This window comes from Coffea eugenioides, chromosome 2, assembly GCF_003713205.1.
Source record: "Coffea eugenioides isolate CCC68of chromosome 2, Ceug_1.0, whole genome shotgun sequence".
Taxonomy (NCBI): domain Eukaryota; kingdom Viridiplantae; phylum Streptophyta; class Magnoliopsida; order Gentianales; family Rubiaceae; genus Coffea; species Coffea eugenioides.
In genome coordinates, this window is record NC_040036.1 from 17,453,410 (window position 1) to 17,475,095 (window position 21,686).

At 35.9% G+C, this 21,686-nt stretch overlaps 1 protein-coding gene across 3 annotated transcripts; it reads right to left on the bottom strand.

The window, feature by feature from the left end:
• Window positions 1-446: 446 nt before the first annotated feature.
• Window positions 447-6,242, bottom strand: LOC113762716 (phosphatidylinositol/phosphatidylcholine transfer protein SFH8-like). 3 transcript variants are annotated; one of them, XM_027306278.1, is made up of 15 exons: window positions 6,059-6,242; window positions 5,806-5,906; window positions 4,853-5,156; window positions 4,405-4,504; window positions 4,018-4,284; window positions 3,835-3,912; window positions 3,640-3,741; window positions 3,484-3,533; window positions 3,262-3,361; window positions 3,013-3,108; window positions 2,801-2,914; window positions 2,431-2,563; window positions 1,850-2,253; window positions 959-1,033; window positions 447-728 (listed from the first exon to the last, which is right to left on the bottom strand). In XM_027306278.1, the coding sequence occupies exons 2-15, from the start codon at window positions 5,837-5,839 to the stop codon at window positions 708-710; spliced, it is 1,878 nt and encodes a 625-aa protein (XP_027162079.1). In that variant the 5' UTR covers window positions 5,840-5,906; window positions 6,059-6,242; the 3' UTR covers window positions 447-707. The 3 variants fall into 3 exon arrangements, with proteins under 3 accessions (XP_027162079.1, XP_027162081.1, XP_027162080.1); XM_027306280.1 differs by having other exon boundaries at window positions 5,806-5,938; XM_027306279.1 differs by having other exon boundaries at window positions 5,806-5,947.
• Window positions 6,243-21,686: the final 15,444 nt, after the last annotated feature.

Below are 21,686 nucleotides of genomic sequence, written 5' to 3' on the forward strand. Positions count from 1 at the left end.
CCTGTTTAATAACTGCATATGCTTCCAGCGTAGACCTTTACGCATATATATATCATTTTCATATGTTAGGAGGATTCTGCTGGCTTTTGTTTACGTAGCTATGGAAACACTAGTCTTGAAATTCACCCAACAGAAGAGAGGCGTGACACGTATGTAAGCTTCCAGTGCTCCTGGACAACCATTACTTTGCACCGGCCAGTGATTTTGGTCTGAACGGTTGACGTCCCATAAGTAAACCAATTTTTAACAATATCTCAGGTCTTTCTATTTTCTAAATTTTTATTATTTTACAAAACCAAAAAAAGTCCAAATTTACTTATAAGAACAGTCGACTTACATTCAGAGTGTCATAGATGGGGTCATTCATGTACACACACATTTTTTGACCAAAAAAAAAATGTACACACATTTCAAAGGGGTAAAAGGAAACCAACACACTTGAAAGATAAGAGAACATCTGAACATGTATAAAACATTAAATAGGATCTCTCATCAAAAAGTGTACATTTTCTCAATTGAAACACCATTTCATATGAAATCACCGCCTCACAATGAAGGTGCTCATATGAAAACACAGCCTCACAATGAAGGTGCTCATATGAAAACACAGCCTCACAATGAAGGTGCTCGTATGAAAACACACACACAGAAAAACAAACAGGTACCAGCCCTGCAACCTGAAGCCCATAATCATGGTTCACCATAGCTCACCAGCAAGACTTCTTTTTCTGCATGAAAAAACAGGAAAACAGACAAACACCAAAAATCAGCACTGAAACTTGTGAAGCAAAAAAAAAAACCATGCAATCACAACTCAAAAACACATAAAAATTGAAAGCATATACATCACAGAGTCTATGGGGAACCTATGCACTTCTATGTTTCCCAAGATTTCAAAGCCATAATCATATAAGCAAAATAGCGTCTAGCAAAAACAGGGAAGATGTGATCAACTTGCCTGAAACTTGGCCTCCGCTTGACTGTCAATGTATGCAAGCAGCTCTTCTTGCCTCATCAAAGCTTCATGCAGAGCCTGGTTTATTGAACGAATGCAACTTATGAATGGAAAACCACAAGACGAAAACAAAAGAGTGAAAATACATAGCGGCTGCATATTCGAAGCTATTTCCAAGCATACGGTAATGTATGCTAAGAAGGCAAAGGAAATTGCACCCACAACTTTGAAGACAATACATGACAAGGATTTGCAAAAAACAAGAACTGTATTTAAAAGTCCTGAAGGGACAACATATACGAGTCTGAGCTGTGGCCTTGACGTGCAACAAAAAGGTAATATCAGGGTATGATTATTATTATTTATGAATGGCAATTAACGAGAAGAAGGATTTCCAAATAAATAAATAAAAATCAACAACAACAGGCATCTCACAACTATTCCACAATCATGAGTTCATTACAAGTAATTTTCCTCCTATGACTTAGTTGGCCCAAATTGGCCTTTCTTTCAATAGTAGATATAGAAGAATCACCCCCAGAAGAGTCGCAACCTTCCAATCATAAATAGTGCAAGCATTAGACTGCCAATTGTTTGTCACAGAAGCATTGGAGCTGATTATTCATATCATTCCCACAATTTACGACAGCAACAAAGACCCAATAAAGTTGTATTTATGGAAGCAACATTGGCAATCAAAGTTGAGACATAAAATTAGTCGTTTGGCATGCATAATTCAGGGACTGGAAGTAGAAGCATGAAATTATGGCACAAAGGCTATTTGGATTGGATAAAAAAAAAATTTGTATGATTGAATGGGTACATCCATACAATTTGAACATCAAGTGAGTTATGTAGCATCTCGATATAGTAACATAAAAACCATATAGATACCTTTTTAGTTGCAATTAACTCTGCCTCTAGGGCATCTACTCGACAAACAGCAGCATTAAGCAATTCTTCTTTTTCATAAGGCATCTCAGTTGGCTTTGCTTGAAGTGTGCTGACTTTTTCCTCCAGCTCACCCAATCTTTTAACAACAGAAGATAGGAGCTCGGCCTCTGTGAATGCAGGAGTTGGCGAAGGGGGTCTAAAATCCTCCTTGGAAATGTCACCCGGGGAAAATTCTTGAAAAGTTTGAGTTTGTTTAAATGTAGAATCAGGAAGTTTCTTAGTTGCACGGGCTGTTACTGAACGCAAAAGCATGAAGAGGGTCATAAAGAAAGCCATAAGAGCCGCTATAATGCGGGCACGGAGTCCTTCTGGCATCTTTGGAGTTTCAGGAGGTGGGAGCAGCCCTAAATTAAAAACAGTGAGATAGAGAATGATGATAAAAGGACAGCAATATCAGAATAAATTTACACAAGATGAAAGACAGACCCATGGAAAATATTCAAGTAGCAATATATGGATCAATACACAACATATATGCAGCCAAATGGAAAAAATTAACTAGGTACAAATCATGTATAAACCTTGGGAAGCATATGGCTTCTGAACAGGTGCTTGCTTCTTCCATCCAGAGTCAACAGCCTTATCTACCATGGGAACATATTCATCATATCCTGAGAGATTATGGACATAGCTTGATGTTCCAATACACTTGGCCTGTTTCAGGAACATGGGCGTGAACAGAAAAGTGTTATGATTAAACATAGACAACAAATGTGATCAATGAGTTTTAATTTGATGCCAACCAACTTATTACATCCACCATAAATTTTGAGTGTCAAGTCAAATGCATGACCAGTTTGTGGTGAAGAAAGTCAAACGAGGATTTGCAATCACGTAGGTCCCAGATATTCCAACCTAATAGCATAACATAACAACAAAATTACTACATACCTCTTCCCGAACAGGAGTCAGGCGCAGATGAGAATAACTCCTCGTAGCTTTGGGTGAAGCAATATCTTCAGCTTCAGATCCTGACTCTGCAGTAGATGTGTCACTGCCTCTAAGCTGGTTCAATAACAATATACACGTACAAAGTTACCCAAACCCACTATGACAAATAGGTTGCTGCCTCAACAAGTGCAAAATGGGTTTCAAGGGCATACCATTGAGTAGCGAGGCTTGGCATAAACCACCTTGCCCTCACTATTCAGAACTTTGACAACCTGCCTCGCACGCCGTGTTTCGCCACTAAGAACCATCTGCATCAGCAACAAACAAGACAATTCTCATTCATTGAGTAAGACAAATGAAGCAGAAGCACATAATGTAACATCAATTTACATCCCCACAACCACGTGTATCCACTTCACGCATGAGGAAATAAAAGAAAAGCTTAAAAAAACTAGCAAGACCTTAAGAATTTCCGGATTCTTCCATGGCCCTTTATCAGAGCGCATGCAGCCTCCAGCGTCAGCACAAGTGCAGCTGCCACCCAAGAATTCTGGTAATTCGCTGCACAAACCCAATATAGTTTTACATTAGTACCTCACTGTAATTTAGAAAATAGCATCTCTAAATATCTTCCCCCCCCCCCCAAAAAAAAATCCGCTAAAAATGAATTCCACATCATTCACCTGGCATCTATTACTTCAAGTAACTTGTTCTGATACTTGGTTCCAAGAACCTATTGAGAATTCCAAGTTAAAAAGATAAAACCAGTATTAGCTAAAAGCTCAGCTTTGCAACACGGAAAACAACACCTCTGAACAGAACTAAGAAAACAAACATACATGTATCTTCGAAGTTGTCTTGGGATCTAGAAAGGATTTAACCGTATTCCAGAGCAACCTGAATCCACCACCCGCGTTGATGATGAACATTTGATGGAGAGTCTACAAAAATTCAACAGCACATGTATGTATATGAATTCCCAGGATAAAGCAAAAGGCTGATACAGGAATAGCTAATTAAGGCAAGAAAACTACTTCAGGATAATTGTCACCATCAATCTTCTGCAACCGTAAGACGAGATCCCTTGCAGCCTTTGTAAAATTCTTTAAACCCTGATGTGACAATAATGAATAATAAGAGGTATTCACACCATGCCAGACTGTATTCAAAGCCACCTAAAACAATTAGTCGGATAAACTAAAGAGAAGCTAACATACAATGCCCTGAACATCCAAGATTGTTGTGCTTGAATCAATGTGCCTCTTTGCAGCAATTGTGCAAGCTGCAAACTTAATAGCAAAGCATTTCTCAAATTCCCGGACATGGTATTTTATGTAACGATCCATTGTTGTAACCTGCATAACTTTGTTAGGTTCCACTTTCCCTAACCTTTCAATGTATACAGGTCTTCCCTCCTTATCCACACCATGATAACCATGAGGGTAATAGTTCAAAACTTCATTCAGCTCTTCAAATTCAAAATCCTAATGAAAACATTGAACCCAAACATTAGAAATAATACTGAAGGAGAAAACGCAATAAAAACCACATTCCCGCTTACAAAAACATCTATAACCAGAATAGGAATTTATTGGGTTCTTTACCTCCATAATTGCGTCAGTACCAAAATCCTTCCTCCATTGAATCATATCAGCCCACATTTGCTTTGCTTTCTTGATATCAAAATTCCTCGCTTTCAAGAATCTACATGGAATTTCTAGAGCCTTTAAGAAGTTGAAACACTGTGGGAAACAAGACTTTCATGCATGTACTAGATCAACCATGTAAAGGTACAAAGGCCTTAGATAATGTACAAAACAGTATGGCAGCTATAAAACAGTAACTAAAGATCCTGAGTAAACCCACCATAAGCCCCCATAAGTACTGAGATCCCATCCATATGAAACATAAGTAGGTCTTCACAATGCCATTTGCCCTTACTGTCCCTACTAGATTATTCACTACAGCTGTAGTGGTTGCTCGTATTGACATAGTAGTTCTCCATGCAAAAAAAAATAGAACCTAATTCAAAAATTGTAAAGGGATATTAACCTCAACATCATATGATAATCGTCAAATTTTTCTGGTAATAATTCATCCAAAAGCAGTGCCTGCCGGAATGCATCAACAGCTTGTAGCTCTGCCGCATCTCGAATATCCTCAATTGAGACAGAGCTGACTCTACCATCACTCTTTCTCCTACTGCTCTTCTTCTTCAAGGAATGCTTGAACTTTGACGATGCATTCAGAGCTTTCTTTTTCAAAGAACCAATTCTTGTCCTCCTCTCATCCTCAGAATTCTCAAAGTCAGATTTTCTCTCTCTTCTCTCATCATTTCCAGAGGAACCCTCAAAGCCTGTCATGTAGCAATAGCAAAAGCTGATATAACCATGCTAAAAGTCATACAAATAAAGCTCCACCCAACGTAGATTCCCTAATACTTGAGAAAAAAATAAAGCATTTCCATGCGAAAAATCTCATAAAAGTAATGCTCTACCCAACTTAGTTTCTCTAATATTTTAAATGACGCGACAGTGGATCAGAGAAAACCAAAAAAAAAAGAATGTAACGAAGTATTCACAACGCCCGAAATTCAGATAAATTCAGATATAAGCGGGTGTGTAAAAGCGGGAAATGTGCAATTGGGCTAAAAGTCCCAAAGCTTTGACACCTTAGCATACCAAGACTTAGCCAGAAAATACATGCTCTACAAACAGCAATCCATGATAATTTGTTCTCCTACTTCGGTTCTCTCTCTATCCTTTTTTTAACACCCACACCCCCCAAATTTCCTGTTGGTTGGGGATCAATGTAATGAAACTTATAAGGGCAACTGATGATCAAGTGAAATCCCAAAACAAGAAGCTCAAACCATAGCTATCGGATGATAAAACCGCAGAAAGCAGTAAAAATCAAAAGCCAACTTAATCAGAGTCCAGAGACAAAACTGCGGCTCAAACCCTAAACAAAAAATGGAGAAGAAACAGTAGTACAATTCCACTTACAAGGTCTAGCAAATCTATCCAGTGGTCCCGACATCGGTGACGGAAATCGGGAGAATGAAGACGACCTCAGCTAAGCCAAGCCGAGCCGAGCCTATCAATTTCTGTAGGTAATCAATTGGTCAATAACATCAACCTGCGTCGGCTATAGCAAAAATAAACAATCTAACATTGGAAAGATGGCAGCTAAAAGAACCCTTGGTTTAGGAGTAGGAGGAAAATTCCAACTGAAGAGAAGAGAAGAGAGAGAAAGTACCTTGAAATTGTCGGCGCTGATCACGAGATCAATCCGAGGGTAATGAATGCATCAGATTGTAACGGAACCAAAAGATAGTAGTGGTACGTAAAGCAGAGGAAATAAAAGCGAAATTAAATAAATAAATACAACGATGATCTTCGGGGTAAAATATCGCCGGATTGATTGGCGCGATCGGGAGGGGCAGGAGGATGAGATGGGAAAAACCAAGGACTTTTTGGACTATTTTTAGGAAAAAAATAATTTTTGAAGAAGGAGCGTTAAAATAACTAGTTAAAATAAATTGGGGGCCAAGGTTAGGGAGAGCTGTCCTATTTTTTACTGCGTACGCTGTGGGATAACCGGGGTGTGGGACCTAGTGGCCCAAACGGAGGGGCAGAATGGCACGTGGCGGAAAGGATGGGATGAGGAATCTTGCCAGGCGGTAACAGCCAGCACCAGCAGCAGACCTGCCAGCGGATCGGTAAACTGCATTCTTGGCTAGGGAAGAAAACTCGAAATTCGAGTCATCTAATACATGAAATTCGAAAGATCGTCTAATTTAATCGACTTTTATACATACATATATTTTTTTTTACTTTTTAGTATAAAATGTCTAGTTTATTCCTTATATAAAATTACTTTTAATTTTTTAAACTTGAATCAAGTTCGAATAGTATACGATTTGAATCCGAATTCAATTCAATTTGATTATACTTTGATTAATCTTGGCCTTGTCAATAATCAGCATATATTATTGTTCTTTTTCTTCAATAATGTAACACAACTACTATCATTCTCCGAAAAAAGATAATTGTAGTATCAAATAATTATAGAAAGCACTTTTCCAAAAAAATAAAAAATCAATTATAGGTTAAGTAGATTCTAAACCATTTTAACTTTTTCTTAACTATTAAAAGCTCTAAAGATTAATGCAAAATAATAATTTAAAATTTCAAAAAATAAAAAAGTTTAAGTTATTTTTTAACCACATTTTTGTTTCACATGTATCACATTTCAAAAAAATGTTACAGTAATTTTTCCTCAAACCTCTAAACAACCTCACAGTTTTAACTTTTTATTGAAAAAGAAAAGAAGAAAATTTGCCCTTTAACAAAATTGGCGTCTGTTTGGACGTTTTCTTGATGGTGATCAAGTGATGATTTGATATATCCTACCCTACAGATGTCGTCCCATTCTTCCAAAATAATGATAATTAAAATCAGAGATCGGGTCTTCTCATTTTCTTCTATAGAGGGAAAAGTTTAAAAAAAAAAACAGAAAAAGAAATATTTGTTGGGGTCTAGTAGCGCTTAGCTTCTTTTTGGTTAGCTTCTTATTCAGTTAATGATCACGTGGCCTCTTCCTTTTTCTTTTCCGAAGCGAAAAGTTCAACTTTGACTTCTTACTTTTCCTCCTTTTTACACTTTTGTATTTTGACCCCTGCAATCGCGCCAGTTACTGAAAAATGAATTCTACGATTTCAATAGTGAATAAAATCCTTTATAAGAATTACAAACGTAATAAAATGAACAAACGATAAATGTAGATAGTTGTGGAAAAAATTATTGAGTTTGTTTAAAGATAAGTTTTTTATATACTGATATTATATACACAAACGGATCTAGATGCATATCATATATATAAAATTTAATATTTAAATGACACGTTTTACAAAATAAAATATTAACTTCATACGGTAACACTCTAAACGACTCGCAAGTTTTACACAAAAAAAAAAAAAACATATTAGATGAGATATCACCGCATCACTAGCGGGGCAGGCATTGATAGAGAGTGGTGGGCAAAGGAAAGGATGTTTTGGATATTTTGAGTAAATATCATTTTTTAAGAACAGTTAACAGTAAACTATAATAAAATTTTAAAAAACAACAAAAAAACTACACTGTTCAAACAGATTTCTTAATAGATACACCTCTTTAACTTTTGGTTTTTTTTTAAGGGGTTCTCCACTTACCTCCTATATCTCTTAACTTAATAATTTATATCGAATATCTTTTTTTTTTTTTTCCTACGAATGGAGTTAGCAGCAAAAATGGTGTCTACTATGAGATTTTGTAGAGAAATTTCTAAGACTTACAAAAATTATGATCACTGTCGGTTTTATGTGAATCAACGCTAACCAAACAAATATGAAAAGAATAATAAATTTTCCCTGACTTGACTTCGCTTTATTGTAAAATAATTTTTTTTTTAATATAAGTTTCTCCATATCCCACTAAATAATTGGGCTTTCCCCAAACAATTTGTGTGATTAAGCAAAACGGGGATGCACCAGATGACAGCAGGAGTCTACTTTTTCTCGCGTGTGGCGTAACAAATGATGATTATATTATATCAAGCGCAGGTCCAAAATCGATGGTGCCGGGCATTTTAAGGCGTATTTAAACACTTAAATGTGCAACTTAATTAAAGGGTCAATGTAATGTTATCACCGTCATTGGATAAAAAAATTCGCTACCTTGCTAAAATTAGTCCTTACTGATTTTAGAAGATATCAATGTATTAAGCTGTCTATTTGGAGTATACTGACCCGTTCAAACTTGTCGATTTATTTTGAATGAGTTTAAATGGGTGTGCAGTCAAGCCCGTTTAATTGGTGAGCAGTGGATTAACTCGACTCATCCATTTATACCAATTCAAAAATAATTATATATTTAAACTCAACTTTTAGTGAAGTGTAAAGCAAATAAATTTGAATTTCTTACCAATTTAATAATAATAAGATGCCGTTATTTCTTGTCAAACAACATGTGAAAAAAAATTTTAACAAAAAAAATAAAATTTTAAATGACTCATAAATGGATAATTAGATATATTTCTACTCATTTATTTAAAATGACATAATTGGATTGACTCAATTATACCCATTATTCAATAATAACCCATCAAATTCACCCATCTTGACAGTTGACACCTCTAGTTAGGAGTCGTCACATTATTCAAACCATGATTAGATCAATTTAGGTCAACTAGATGCAGCATTCAACTCATAACTTTCATCGACAATTTGATATATTGCCCCAAAGTTTGGATTACTCTCGTCATATATATTGACAGCAGGTGTCGTGATTAAGATTATGGTGAAAAAGACAACGACCTAATTCTTCCTTGCTGGCAAAAATCAAGAAACCATTTTCGAAGGTCAACCATACATTCGTCCATTAGGATTCAATTCAGCAGAGAATCGAAGAACTGGCAGGACAGAGAACCAGACGATGGAGATCTTGACAATTTGTAGGAATATGTAGATTGAACATGACACGATTCACAAGCGCGACCAGAAGATAGGCGCTGTGAAAAGAACGAGGTGTTCCGAATACTTCCATCAATGGAACGAGTATTTAACTATTTTTCAACTGTGATTTTTTTTCTTCTTGACATTACACGGCAGGAGGGAGAAGAGGGATAGCTCCAAGTGGATCGTTGAGACCGATAGAACTAAACCATCATCAAACTAATCAAACGGGTGTTTAAGAGCACCTACTGAATTTAAAAGAAATTATACATGTTACGGGATAAGTGATAGAAAGTAACATTCGAATTATTGACCTCGTCTTCTTGACATCGGACGATCACTTTTTGAAGTATAAACCAAACAAAATGGATTAAACTTTCACCAATGGACAATGAGTTGCGATCTATATTGCAGCTGGCCAAATGTAACTACTATCCCCTGGCAATCTAAAACTCTTTTCATCTCTTCTTGTCTCTCTCTCTCTCTCTCTGGTTTTTTTTTTTTTTTGTTGGTTGGCCCTTTTTGTCGGTTGGCTAGTCCTCTTTCTTGGAAAAAGACTAGAGGGTTAACAAGTTGATGATTAATTCGACGACGTGTTATAGAAAGTGCAATCGGAGAAGAGAGGGAAAAGATGAGAAAGCAAGCGAAGGGACCCCAGCTATTGAGAGAGAGCTGGCATTGAAGACTGCACGCTTTGTTTCTTTAATTTGCTATTCTTTTTGGTCAGCCATAAACATTAAAAACAAATACCGCTATTAGCACCTACACCAACACCAACACCAACCTACCAGGCTGGCTCCTTTGACGTTTTTCCTCTAATAATATATTACTAGTAAAAAACAAAAAATGAATAAATAAAATGGCTCCTTCAAGGATCCCCTGAGCTTTCACATGATTACGAACACAAGAGTAAATTCCATGTTTTAATCGCAGCTACCCAGATAGAAGACCTCTCCGGGATGTTTAAACCTATACTTCTAATTTTCAAGTAAAACAATCTTAGGCAGTAGCATTGGTATAAATAATTTTCAAATATTTTACGAGAGACATCTTGATATATATAAAAAATCACACAAGTATTTTGGATTTACCCCCGGGCATTGGTTGGAGAGTGGAGACTGGCTATCCACTTTTTGGACCATTTCCTCCTCTCTTTCACCCTCTCCGATAAATAGAAGATCTTGAATTCAATATCTCGTACTTACAATCATTTTCACTTAAAGAAATGAAAATTATAAAGTTCGCTAATTTTATGTTAAATAGAATCTAAATAAAATTGTTCAGGACTTTTATTTGTCCAATTAGTGATATTTTATAGGTCAAAGACTTAATTGGATAGCAAATTTCAGCCAAGTTTGATTACTGAATTTTTGAGGAAATCGAAGCGTATAAAGAAGAGTTCCACATCATGCGTCTAGAATTTGTCAGCAATTAGGGACCGTCATCATGATATGGTTCCCTATAAAGAACAATGAAATGATCGAAGCACCAACAACAATATACTGTTGCATAATCTTTTTAGCATTAGCTGTTAGTACAAGATTTTCAATAACGCGGAAATCAGGATTTCCTTGGCAGGTTCAAACAGGGAATTAATGTAGCAGAAGGTTTTGCCAAGTCACTTTTAGCTGGATCAATTCGGATGATTTAGGCTGGAATACTGGATCCCTGTAGTTCTTCCGTTCCTTGTACTTTGTTTGGACAGAGTTCTGTTGCGGTCACATGATTTTGTCAAAGCCAAGCCCAACATAACTACATACCACCATTGATGACTGTAATTAACAGCCTTTTTTTTTTTTTTTTGTAACCCGGAACATGCCCCGACTCTAACCCTTAGGACCCAAGCTGACACACCAAACCGGAGAAATGCGCCACGACCCCATGCAGCGACCCCGGGCGAGTCATGGGAGTTCAAATCCAGGATAAGATTCGAACCCAGAACTACAAGAGTCCTTAAGAGTCCGTTTACCGCTGGACCACCAACGTAAGGACGTAATTAACAGTTCTCCTTTCCTTCCCTCGTCCGCCCTCCCCTTTTTTAAGGAGCAAGCAAATGTGGCCCAAGTTATTTTTTAATTTTTTTTTTCCTTTTAAATTATGAGGAAACCATTTTCTCCCACCAGCTGTTTATATGGTTTGAAGCTGAGTTTTGGTGCGGTGAAGAGTTTATGGACAACAAAGAGATTTCTTTCAAAAGTGAGAATAAGAAAAACCGACGGCCCGGTAAGTGGGAGCCTAATAGTCAAACTGGCATGATAGACCTACGACATTCAAAAACAAGTCTGCAGGCTCATCTGGTGGGCTTGGCCCATTAAGAAAAGAAGCCCGTAGGTTGTTCTTTATTGGGTACTACCTATCCTAAATTTGACACACGAATTCTAGCAAGTTTTAATATGCACATTGAGCAACTTGTGGGGTGAAGAAGCGCTGAGCTTCCCCTGACCGAGCTGACCTGATGAGCTCGGAGTGCCGATGAGAAGAGCGTGTCCCAAGCCTGCAAAGCGAACAGGAGAGTGATCTAAAAGGGGAGCCCCGAGGTCGTCCCCGAGGGCTCTCCGACGATCAAGTTAGTTTTCCGGTGAGTGAGATTCACGGGAAGTGAAACAGTCGGGAGTAATTGGCGAATAGTGAGCGTACCTTGTGCAGTTGGTGTGTGTTACCATTTATACATGCTTAGGAGTCCGACCTCCGTACGTTTCGGGACCTGCCCAGAATAGTCACAATCCCGCACTGAGGGGGACTCTCCCCACCCTCTACGGGATCGTTCCCTGGAGCTCCTCGGAGCCCTAGCAGTGGAGGACCGCGGGACGGTTCCCATGGGCCCGGGGTCTAAGCCCAGCTCAGGCCTCCCTGGGCTGCCACGTGTATAGGCCCAGGACGGGGCCTCTGCATGGGGTATACCATAAGTTGTTCAATAACCAATTAAAATTTATCAACTAGATGAACAAGAGTCTAGTTTGCAAAACAATATTAATGTAAGTGAGAGTTTCATTTATTGTAACTCACTTTTGCCTCCCTCTTATCTCTCTCTTTCTAACTATATAATTTTTGATCACTTACCCATGACTACTCTGTAATTTTTCCTTTTCCCCATCTGCTCTTCTCTCCCATGGCACTACAAAATGCAGATCCCTGCTTCCTCCATCCCCTTCAGTTTCTTCCATCTCCTCTCTTGTAGTCAATCCACCACCTCTCCTTCTCGACTTTTCCTCAATTATTTAAGCCCTTATCCTCTTCCCCCACTCCCCCTCCTCCTTTCATTTATTATTTTTCTTTAGTCTAATCTCATGTCGCACAAAAAGAAATATCGTTGCAATTAGGAAAGAGAGTAAAAAAGTGATTAACAAAATTACAAATAGTAAGTTGACATACGCTACTATAGATGGTCTCACGAGTCTTTTTTTTTTTTTGTCAGCAACAATACATTGTATAACCTACTCTATCATAATCTAGGGGGAGGAGGAGCCTAAGGAGGCTTGTGTTAGGGGCTAGTGAGTATACAAACCCAACTAGATCAAGGGAGTGCTATGACGCTGCTCTTAGATTTTTTTTGCTGCAGGTGAGATTTGAACCGTCACCTACAGCCCAAGGAGGGACTGTGGCCACTGAGCTTCTCACGAGTCATTTAGTTGACAAATTTTAATTAGTTATTGAATAACTCACTAGTGAACCCTCAAATTTCTCAATTACTATGGTAAAGTTTGCCACCTGGCTTAATAGAACCGCTATTGTATACAAATGCTAGTGGGACCATTGGGATATGGAGATTCATGTTTATCGCATACTAAGAGAATGTATGGACAATTTCGGTTTTAGATCTTGTAAGTGTTCCATGAGTTTAATTAGCTCAATTATGTTATTCTTTTTAATTTTTTCGGTAGGGGAGAGTGGAATACAAGACATGGAGAAGGAAAATAGGGAAATTATTACTATTCTCCTTAATTTTGAACAAAAACATATAAAACTAATTAAGTCCAACAGTAACACTTGGATTTTTAAATGGAGCAATTAAACATACACATCTTAAAAATTAGCATACATTTCGTTGAAGAAAAACTTGATTTTCTTTTTTTTTAATATATATATATGTAAAAAAAAAAAAGAAAAATTGTACGTCCACATTTTCAGTGATGTCGGTTCAATCTCGGTCAATTCCAAAACAATGTAAAAAAACATAAGGATAAGGAAGATCGAATGATACGGCGTTTGTCTGTAGAATTCAGAGTTCAAGTTTGGAAGCTGTAAGCTGTAAACATGTACTTATGCATGTTTGGTTGTACCTAAAAATTTTTTTTTTTTTTAAAATGAAGGTAGACGTTTCATATGGAAATCCATGCATGGCCACTGGAGTTAGCATTCCCTATTCCCTGAGCGGAGACAACAGACCAACCAATGCAGTTTGTAATTTGTATTTTACTTCGCCACGAAGGCAACTTGTTTTGCCGATGGAGACGTGTCGACACTTTAGCATGTTCTACAGTACATTTGCACCAAAATGTAGCTGGGCCGAGGAGTGACCCACTCATAGTAAGGATGTCTGCGGTCTTGCATCCCTGATGGTGATATATGATCATTCATCATGGTCCTCATGGTTATGTTGTGAATGCCCTTTTGCCTTTAGGAGTAGTTTATGCTAGCTACTCCCCATCTCCTTTTCCTTTTCCTTTTCCTCGAAATATTCCATCATTAAAAGTTAAACCCTGAAATATGCTTCTTTTTACTTCATGTTTAGACTCTTAGACCCAAAATCTTTCCTCGTTCGGATTGATTGCTATGTTGTGGAGTTTTTATACAAAAATGTGCTGCAGCGAACTTGATGTATTTGAGATAAAAAAAAAAAGAAGTGATTGATAAATGTATTTATGAAAAAAAAACAAGCAGAAAGTCAGCAGACATTGAACTTATTAGTTGTATATTTTTCTAAAATTATGTGGACTCCGTTTGGATTAACTGTTTTTTTAAAAAATTTTACTGTAGCAGTGTATATGAAAAAAATTTTATATTTGATATATTATATGGATAAGATGTTTTTTAAATTATTATGTATTACTGTAGCATTATATTTAAAAAACTTATTTTTGAAAAAATAGTCGAGCCGTGTTTAACCAATAAAAACAGGCCACATTCAGGTGGATTATGACTAATGAAGACAAGGATGTTAATACTAAGTAATCCTTGTTAAGGAACAACTCAACAAAGGCGGGCTGTACTTTGGAGAATTTGTATTATGGTTCCAATATAATATACATTCGGCAGACAATGTAGCCGCCCATTTAGCGTGATAAGTAACTTAGAAAGTAGGTCCCAATGTACATGATCTGTAGATTACCCACCACTACCACTACATATGCCTTAACTTGATAGGTTATCTAAAGTTGTCTTTTCCTTTTCTGAAAAGGGATAAAGTGTGTCCTTGACCCTCTATAAAGCAAACCTAAGTGAATAAGATAGTGTATGGTCTAATTACTGATACAAACTCACGAACGGCCACTTGGCTCACACATGGAATCAAGAGAAGACAATGACCATAAAATGCCTCTCAACTGTATATAATATGTCGATCGCATGGTAGCCGATACATAATCTACATTGTAATAAGAGAATCAATCATTGCGACAATCTGATCCTGCCTAGTACAATAGGCTTACTTCGACGGGTGAAGTTATGACGAAACAAAACAAATTGATCATTAGTGTTTGGAGAAGTAACATCGGGTAATCCACTAATCCCCGTTGCGAGATCAAACACCAACAATGACTTTTGATTAGGGAAAATAACTAAAAGTTCCTTTAAGGTTTGTAGTGTTTTTTTGTACTTTACTACCTATGGCACTTTATTCCCTTATTTGAATGGCAGTCAAAGCTTTCAACCATGCAATTAGTAACTGCGGTAATGGTTAACAGGTAAAGTACGATGGTATTCTCGGTAAAATAATGGATAGATAAATTGTCGACGGATTTGAATCGAGCAATATTTTTTTCCAAAAATATTCTTCTTATAGGGAAAAAGTCCGCTCTTGCTCATATATTTTGCAAAGAAAAATGAGATAGTCATATGGTTGACGATTTTAGAAAAAAAAAACTTTCAAATTACTTTATCTAAAAGAAGATAAAAAAGACATTAAATTATCGTACAAATCATTACCTTATAATTTGAACATCCAAGAAATTTCCTTCCGAGATTCTTCGGTATCTATGATCTTTTTAAGCGTGCTATGTTACCACGTCCACTGATTTCTTGACTTGGTTCTTTTAAATGTTGTGATGGATAACATCTTGCTGGAAAGCAAGGATATGAATTTGAAGACTCTAATGACTGATGAAATTATAACAAAAATATTTTTGGGTTAAAAAGGAAACGTTTTTTTATAAATAATAGATGGGGGCATTTTTATAAAAAATTTTAACAATTTAAATGGGAGGTAGTTTCATCTAGTTGAAACAATGGGGGGTAATTTCATCTAGTTCAATGTTTCAATGAATCAGTTGCTAAGGTGGACTAACAAAGAGGATAAAGTGCCAAGAAGATAAATGTTATGGGACAAAATACAAAATACTGCAAACCTTAGGGGGATTTTTAGTGATTTTCGCTTTTAATTATTAGCTCAATCTGTTCATTAGTAGTATTCTTTACCCTTGAAACTCGAACGAACAGTGCCCAACTTACTGCAGATTTTTTTGTATGGCTAATGTACGAAATATCAGTAGTAATATTTAAATTTAGTTTCAGATAAAACGTCATTAATCCCCTAGTGATGGGAATTTTTCGCCTTGAAAAGACAAAAGTAAACAGTCGGACGATAAGGTGCATGGACGATGGATGAAGTTAGATGTGGAAATTTGTAACCTTTAAGAAGAGGTCAAGTAAAGACGGAACTCTAGGTCTGATTGGACGATCAAGTCTGCTATGCTAAGCGAAGGCCCTCATAAATGTCTACGGGACATTGGGGCCCAGAAGGATCATTACGTATCTTTTGATAGACCCAAATCGATAAGCTTTTTTTCCTGTTTTTTCTTCTCATCTTTGTTCGTATCTTTTCATTAGCAACTATCAATTACAGCATTTAAACTAAACCCGATACTAGAAGAGTCTTCCCTAAAATTTGAAAAAATTCAATAAAGTGATATAGAGGCAAAGGAACTTTTTCTCTCCTGCTACTCCAAACAAGAGGGCTGCTGATCCTGTACAATACATGACGTTAGAGGCAACTACCAACATAAACAAGGAGAGGCTATGCTTCCTACTATAAGACAAAACATACGCTCATATCCAAAGCCCTACGTGTAAGGGTGTGATTGAACCAAGTAATTCGATTCGAATTCGCATGCTATTTGGTGAATAAGTCAGACTCGATTTCGCTTTGACTGAGTTCAAGCTATTCGTTTGAGCTCCTTGGGTCAAGTTTGAATTCCAAATTCTTGTACTCTGAAAGTTCGACGAGCCTAATTGAATTTTTTCAAATATATTTTTTTAAAATTTATATTTATTATTATGAAATGTCAATTATATCTTTTATTTAAAATTATATATAAAATATTAATTTGTATTAGGTGAACTAGATTAGATTCAAATAGGTTTGATTGAGCTTAATTAGACTCGAATAGGTTAGACTCGACTCGATCTTAATCAGACTCGATTAGATTTAATTAAACTTGAGATCGAGTTCGAGTTTGAATTCAAATAAGATAAACTAAAGTCAAACTAGAGTCTAAAAGTTCGACGAGTTCTAGCTCGAGTTCAGCTATTTTATTTGCTACTCGAACTTGACTTAATTCGAATATACTCCCACTTGTGCGGCTATCAATACTAACCAAAGTACCAAACTACTACTTACTTTAATAACCAATCCAGCAATGACATATGGCCAGACAACTAAGCAAATAAATAACTAAAAGATTAGTTTATATTTCTACAATAATTACTTCCTGAGGACACTGACTTCGTGAAACTTTAACAAGCTTAAAATAAATATTATGTTCTAGGTTAAACTTAAAATTGATGAAATAGACAAGTTTTCATGTGTATTAAGTGCCACGAATATGAATTTTAAGCTCTAAACTCCCATGCAACTGTCGGCTCTTAGCTTTAAGATTCTTTTCTTGTTTTGAATTTGTCAATCGGACGAGAAATGAAATTAATGATGTGCATAATTCACGTGCAGACATGTCTATTTCATAATTACATCACGTTATGGCAACAGGACAAGGATAAGGCTTCAATTTAATGTCAAAAGAAGCAACTATCGTGTGATATTATATTTCAAATAGTTAATAAATTCTGCTAATTGTCGTCTAAAAAGTCTAGGATGAATTGGAACAGCCATTATTCCGTAAAGACCAAAGATTTAGCAGACCATAAAGGGGGGGTTTTTTTTTTTTAATTACATCCAAATACTTATAAAAAAGTAACGCTATGATTTGTCAATGATTGATTTATAAAATAGTAACGGGATAAAGGGTTTCTAATTACATCCAATTCTGTTTGCCTTTCAAACGCAGGTTTGGGTTTTGTGACTTAGTGACCTTTCCTGTAATCGGAGAACTGAAAAACCCGCAAAAAGCAAAAATATCAAACTCCGAATCTTCCCAGCCCCCGGGGCAGTAAGCTTTTATTGTCGAGGCAGTCTGTACAAACAAATCCTGACATGACCACCACCGGTAACATCCCGGTTCAGTCAATCATCACCGTCAGGAAGCACCTAAGATCTCCAAGCACGAACTCTCATGCGGAATCTTGTCGTCTGCACACAATTATTAGGGATTACCCCAACAAGTCACAGGTACAAATAGACGATGCTGTGTGGTTTATAGTCATTTCAGACCACAAAGAAGAACTGCTGGAATGATCAGAGCAGCTCCTCATTCGATATGCTGTTTTCAGAGTCCAATGCGATTTAATGCTCTGCCTACCTACACCTCAATAATATCTATCGCTTTGTCAAAGCCCCCAGCAGATCCCGATTGGGGTCAGTAAGATCCGGTTTGGATGGTTATATTTTACCATTTTTGTAAAAAAATATATATATTGTAACTAATTGATATATATGAAATAAAAAAATAATTACAAAATATATTTATAAAAAACATAAATTTTTTTTTTGTCAAAAAATGGATTTTCAAAACAATTTTGCAATCAGCAGGTGACTGAGGGTTGTTTAATACTTTTGCTACACCTGTCATTAATGGTGCCTTTTTCGCGAAAACCTAACATCATTGCTCTTCTTGTTAAAAGTTTTTCATTAGAAAAATCATATAAATAGTCCTCTATATATTGAATTTGTACTTTTTATGTCCCTCAAATATAAAACACATATTAAGTTTGTATATTTTACGTTACTCATATATAAAATAGTGATTTTTTGTTCCTCATAAATGATAAAAAGCACATTGTTAGTCCATCTACTCATTCTCCTTGTATCCTTGTTTTAAAAAATCACAAACAACTCATATCTCAGAAACTTTAGGAATAAAAATTGAAAGATTATATAGAAAAAGGCAAAAAGTTTCTCACATTTCTTTTTTCTTCATCCTATTTCTTTAATATTCAAGAATGCGGCAGTAGCCATAGCTCTCTACGACCATACTAGTGGTGACACCATTGATCGCCACAACTTTTCGTCACAAAACTTCATGAAAATTCAACTCCCCGCTCAATTTTTTGAGTAAAATCCGATTTTAATGTTAGTTTTTGCAAAAAAAAAAAGAAAGTGGGTGAAAAATAATAAAAAAGTAACAAGTAGAATCTGACACAACTGATAGAAAAAAATAACATAAAAAATACACGGCTATTTTTTCTATTAGCTATATGATTTTTTAACACAAAACTAAATCAAAATCAGGCCCTACCTGCCAATGTTTTTCTATCTTTCACCTTTATTCGTTCATTTTTTACAAAATTAGTATTGAAATTAGATTGTACACGAAAAATTAAGGGCTATCGAGTTGAAATTTTGTGAAATTTTATGAACAAAAATGGTGGTAGCCAACAATCACACCATAAGCACGATGACTAGAGGGAGTCATGCCATTGCCATATTCTTGGCTAGAAGAATCAGACAAAAAGAAATAAATGTGAAGAACATTTTTCTTTTTTTGCGATCTTTCGATTTTGTCTTTAAAGGTTATGAAGCATAAGCTACATGTGATTCTTTCCCAACAAGAATATTAATAAAAATGAGCCGAGGGACTAAAAAAATTATAATTTTTTGTTTGCGAGAGACGAAAATCATCTTTTCATATGTAAGAAATATAAAAGGTACAACAAAAATTATCATTTCATATGTGAGGAGTGTAAAAGGCACAAAACCCATATGTGAGGAATTATTTGTATGATTTTCCTTTTTTCATTTAGAAGACACGCTTTGTTCCATGATTCCATCTGTGGAACAAAGAAGTAGAGTTGGGAGATGCGAAGTTAAAAGTAGACTTACATGATGCCTAAAGGTAGATTTTTGTTCTTTTAGATCATAATATCATAAGTACCAAATACAAAGGTAAATTTTTGCGCTTTTAGATGAGGCAACAGGAATTTTCATTGTTAATTTTATACGTAAATTTTTTTACTGGTTTCAATTTAGTCCATAACTATTATTCTTGGCCAATTTGATACTTGAACTTATTTGCAGTTTTAATTAAGGACCTCTGCAAAGTGACACCACTGCCTAAATTTGATCTAAATCTTAATTGACTAACTAAATAGCGTGTTATGAGAATGTCATTCATGGGGCTGTAATATAAGAAATAAATCGTGTAAAAAATCATCAGATAGAACTTTTAAATTGTATAAAAAAATTACCAAATAAAAAATGTTTAAAGTTTAATCTTGTGATTTTTTTTTATACGATTTACCTGACTTATTACAACCCCGTGAGTGACGTTTCCAAAATACCATCATCGTTTAATTGGTTAATTATGAGTCAGATCGGTTTTAGGTGGTGACGCCATCATGAAAGTTCCAAATTGGAACTGCAAAATAAGTTCACGTATCAAATTGGTTAAGAATAAAATTTAGGAAATAAATCAGTACTAGTGAAAAATTTAGGGAAGAAATTGGTCATTTTTCCGATTAAAAATTGACCACAAATTTGATTGTAGGATAAAATTTGTTGTGATTTTATACGTTACTTTGTTAATGCCATATATTTCCTATCTTAAAGTCCATATTTTATTGTAGTACTACTTGCATTGTACAATATATAATTGGCACAAGTTATTGCAGAAGTCCCAGGCCCCTCCCTCTGGAACACAGAAGTGCAGAGTGTATTTTTTGTTGGCTAAAGAGTAGTGCAGAGTTGAAAGCATAGGACTTAAATGGCATGTAAAGGTAAGAGGAGATAATAATGATTAGGAAAATTATCGTGCTTTTAGATCACAGTAGCATACTATGTAGTCTTATGTAATAAGGCAATAGGTATTACACGTTGGATGATTTAGTGCTAAAGGAATCATTAATAAAGCACAAATTATGTACTCATAGGCTTTCAAAAGTTAAAAACTAACCAATGTTGAGCTTTATGGTTAAAAAATAAGGAATCAGATTCACGTTGGGTGGATCTAAGGATATCTGATATGTTTTCCTCCATTTAAAGACAGGAGGATTAAAGACTGACTGAGTTATTATATTTGCCTCTTTCCAAAAGAAAGTATGTCAACCAAGTTAAAATTAGAATTCTACTTCTCCTAAACGTATTACTAATGACAATAATGGTACAACTCTCTTCCTGCACGCTTTGCTACTGACATAATGATACAAGTTGACTCGATAAGAACGGGGTAATTTTTTATCAAAGGTCGTATATTCGAATTTTGTGAGAACTGTGTTAATGATGAGTTATAATTTCGAAAGCATGTCTCCTGATTCATAATTGTAATAAAAGTCGAACCAACTCAAATTTTTAATTACTATTAAAAAAAAAAAGATGTCTCTAGTGGATATAAGCGTGGAAAACTCAAGGATATTGAGGAATGATCTTGGCTAGCTTGAAAAGGAAACTGTGCTCACCATCCCACCATACAAATCAACGTCATCGTCACGGTCTCAAAATTTGTCCAAGTTTTTCTCCTTTAACGGTTTCCAATTGATTTCAGTTTCTACCTGCCCATTATTAAAAAAAAAAAAACAAAAAATCAGTTTCTGGGTGATGATTTTAACTTTTTAACCTTGCCAGATATTGCTCACCAGCTGGATCTAGACCGGTGTGGAGGTTTCTGCTCCCCAACCCCACATGTCCCATCATCCTCCCCCAGCGCCCACTTCCTTCTCACAGGTAAGATTCCAAACTTCTTTTTTATTCCACTTCTCTCTCTCTCTCTTTCCCATTTTTAATTTTGCAAACTTTTTTTTTTTAATTTAAAAAACTGCAGCTGTATACCAGTTCTTGATTCTATATAA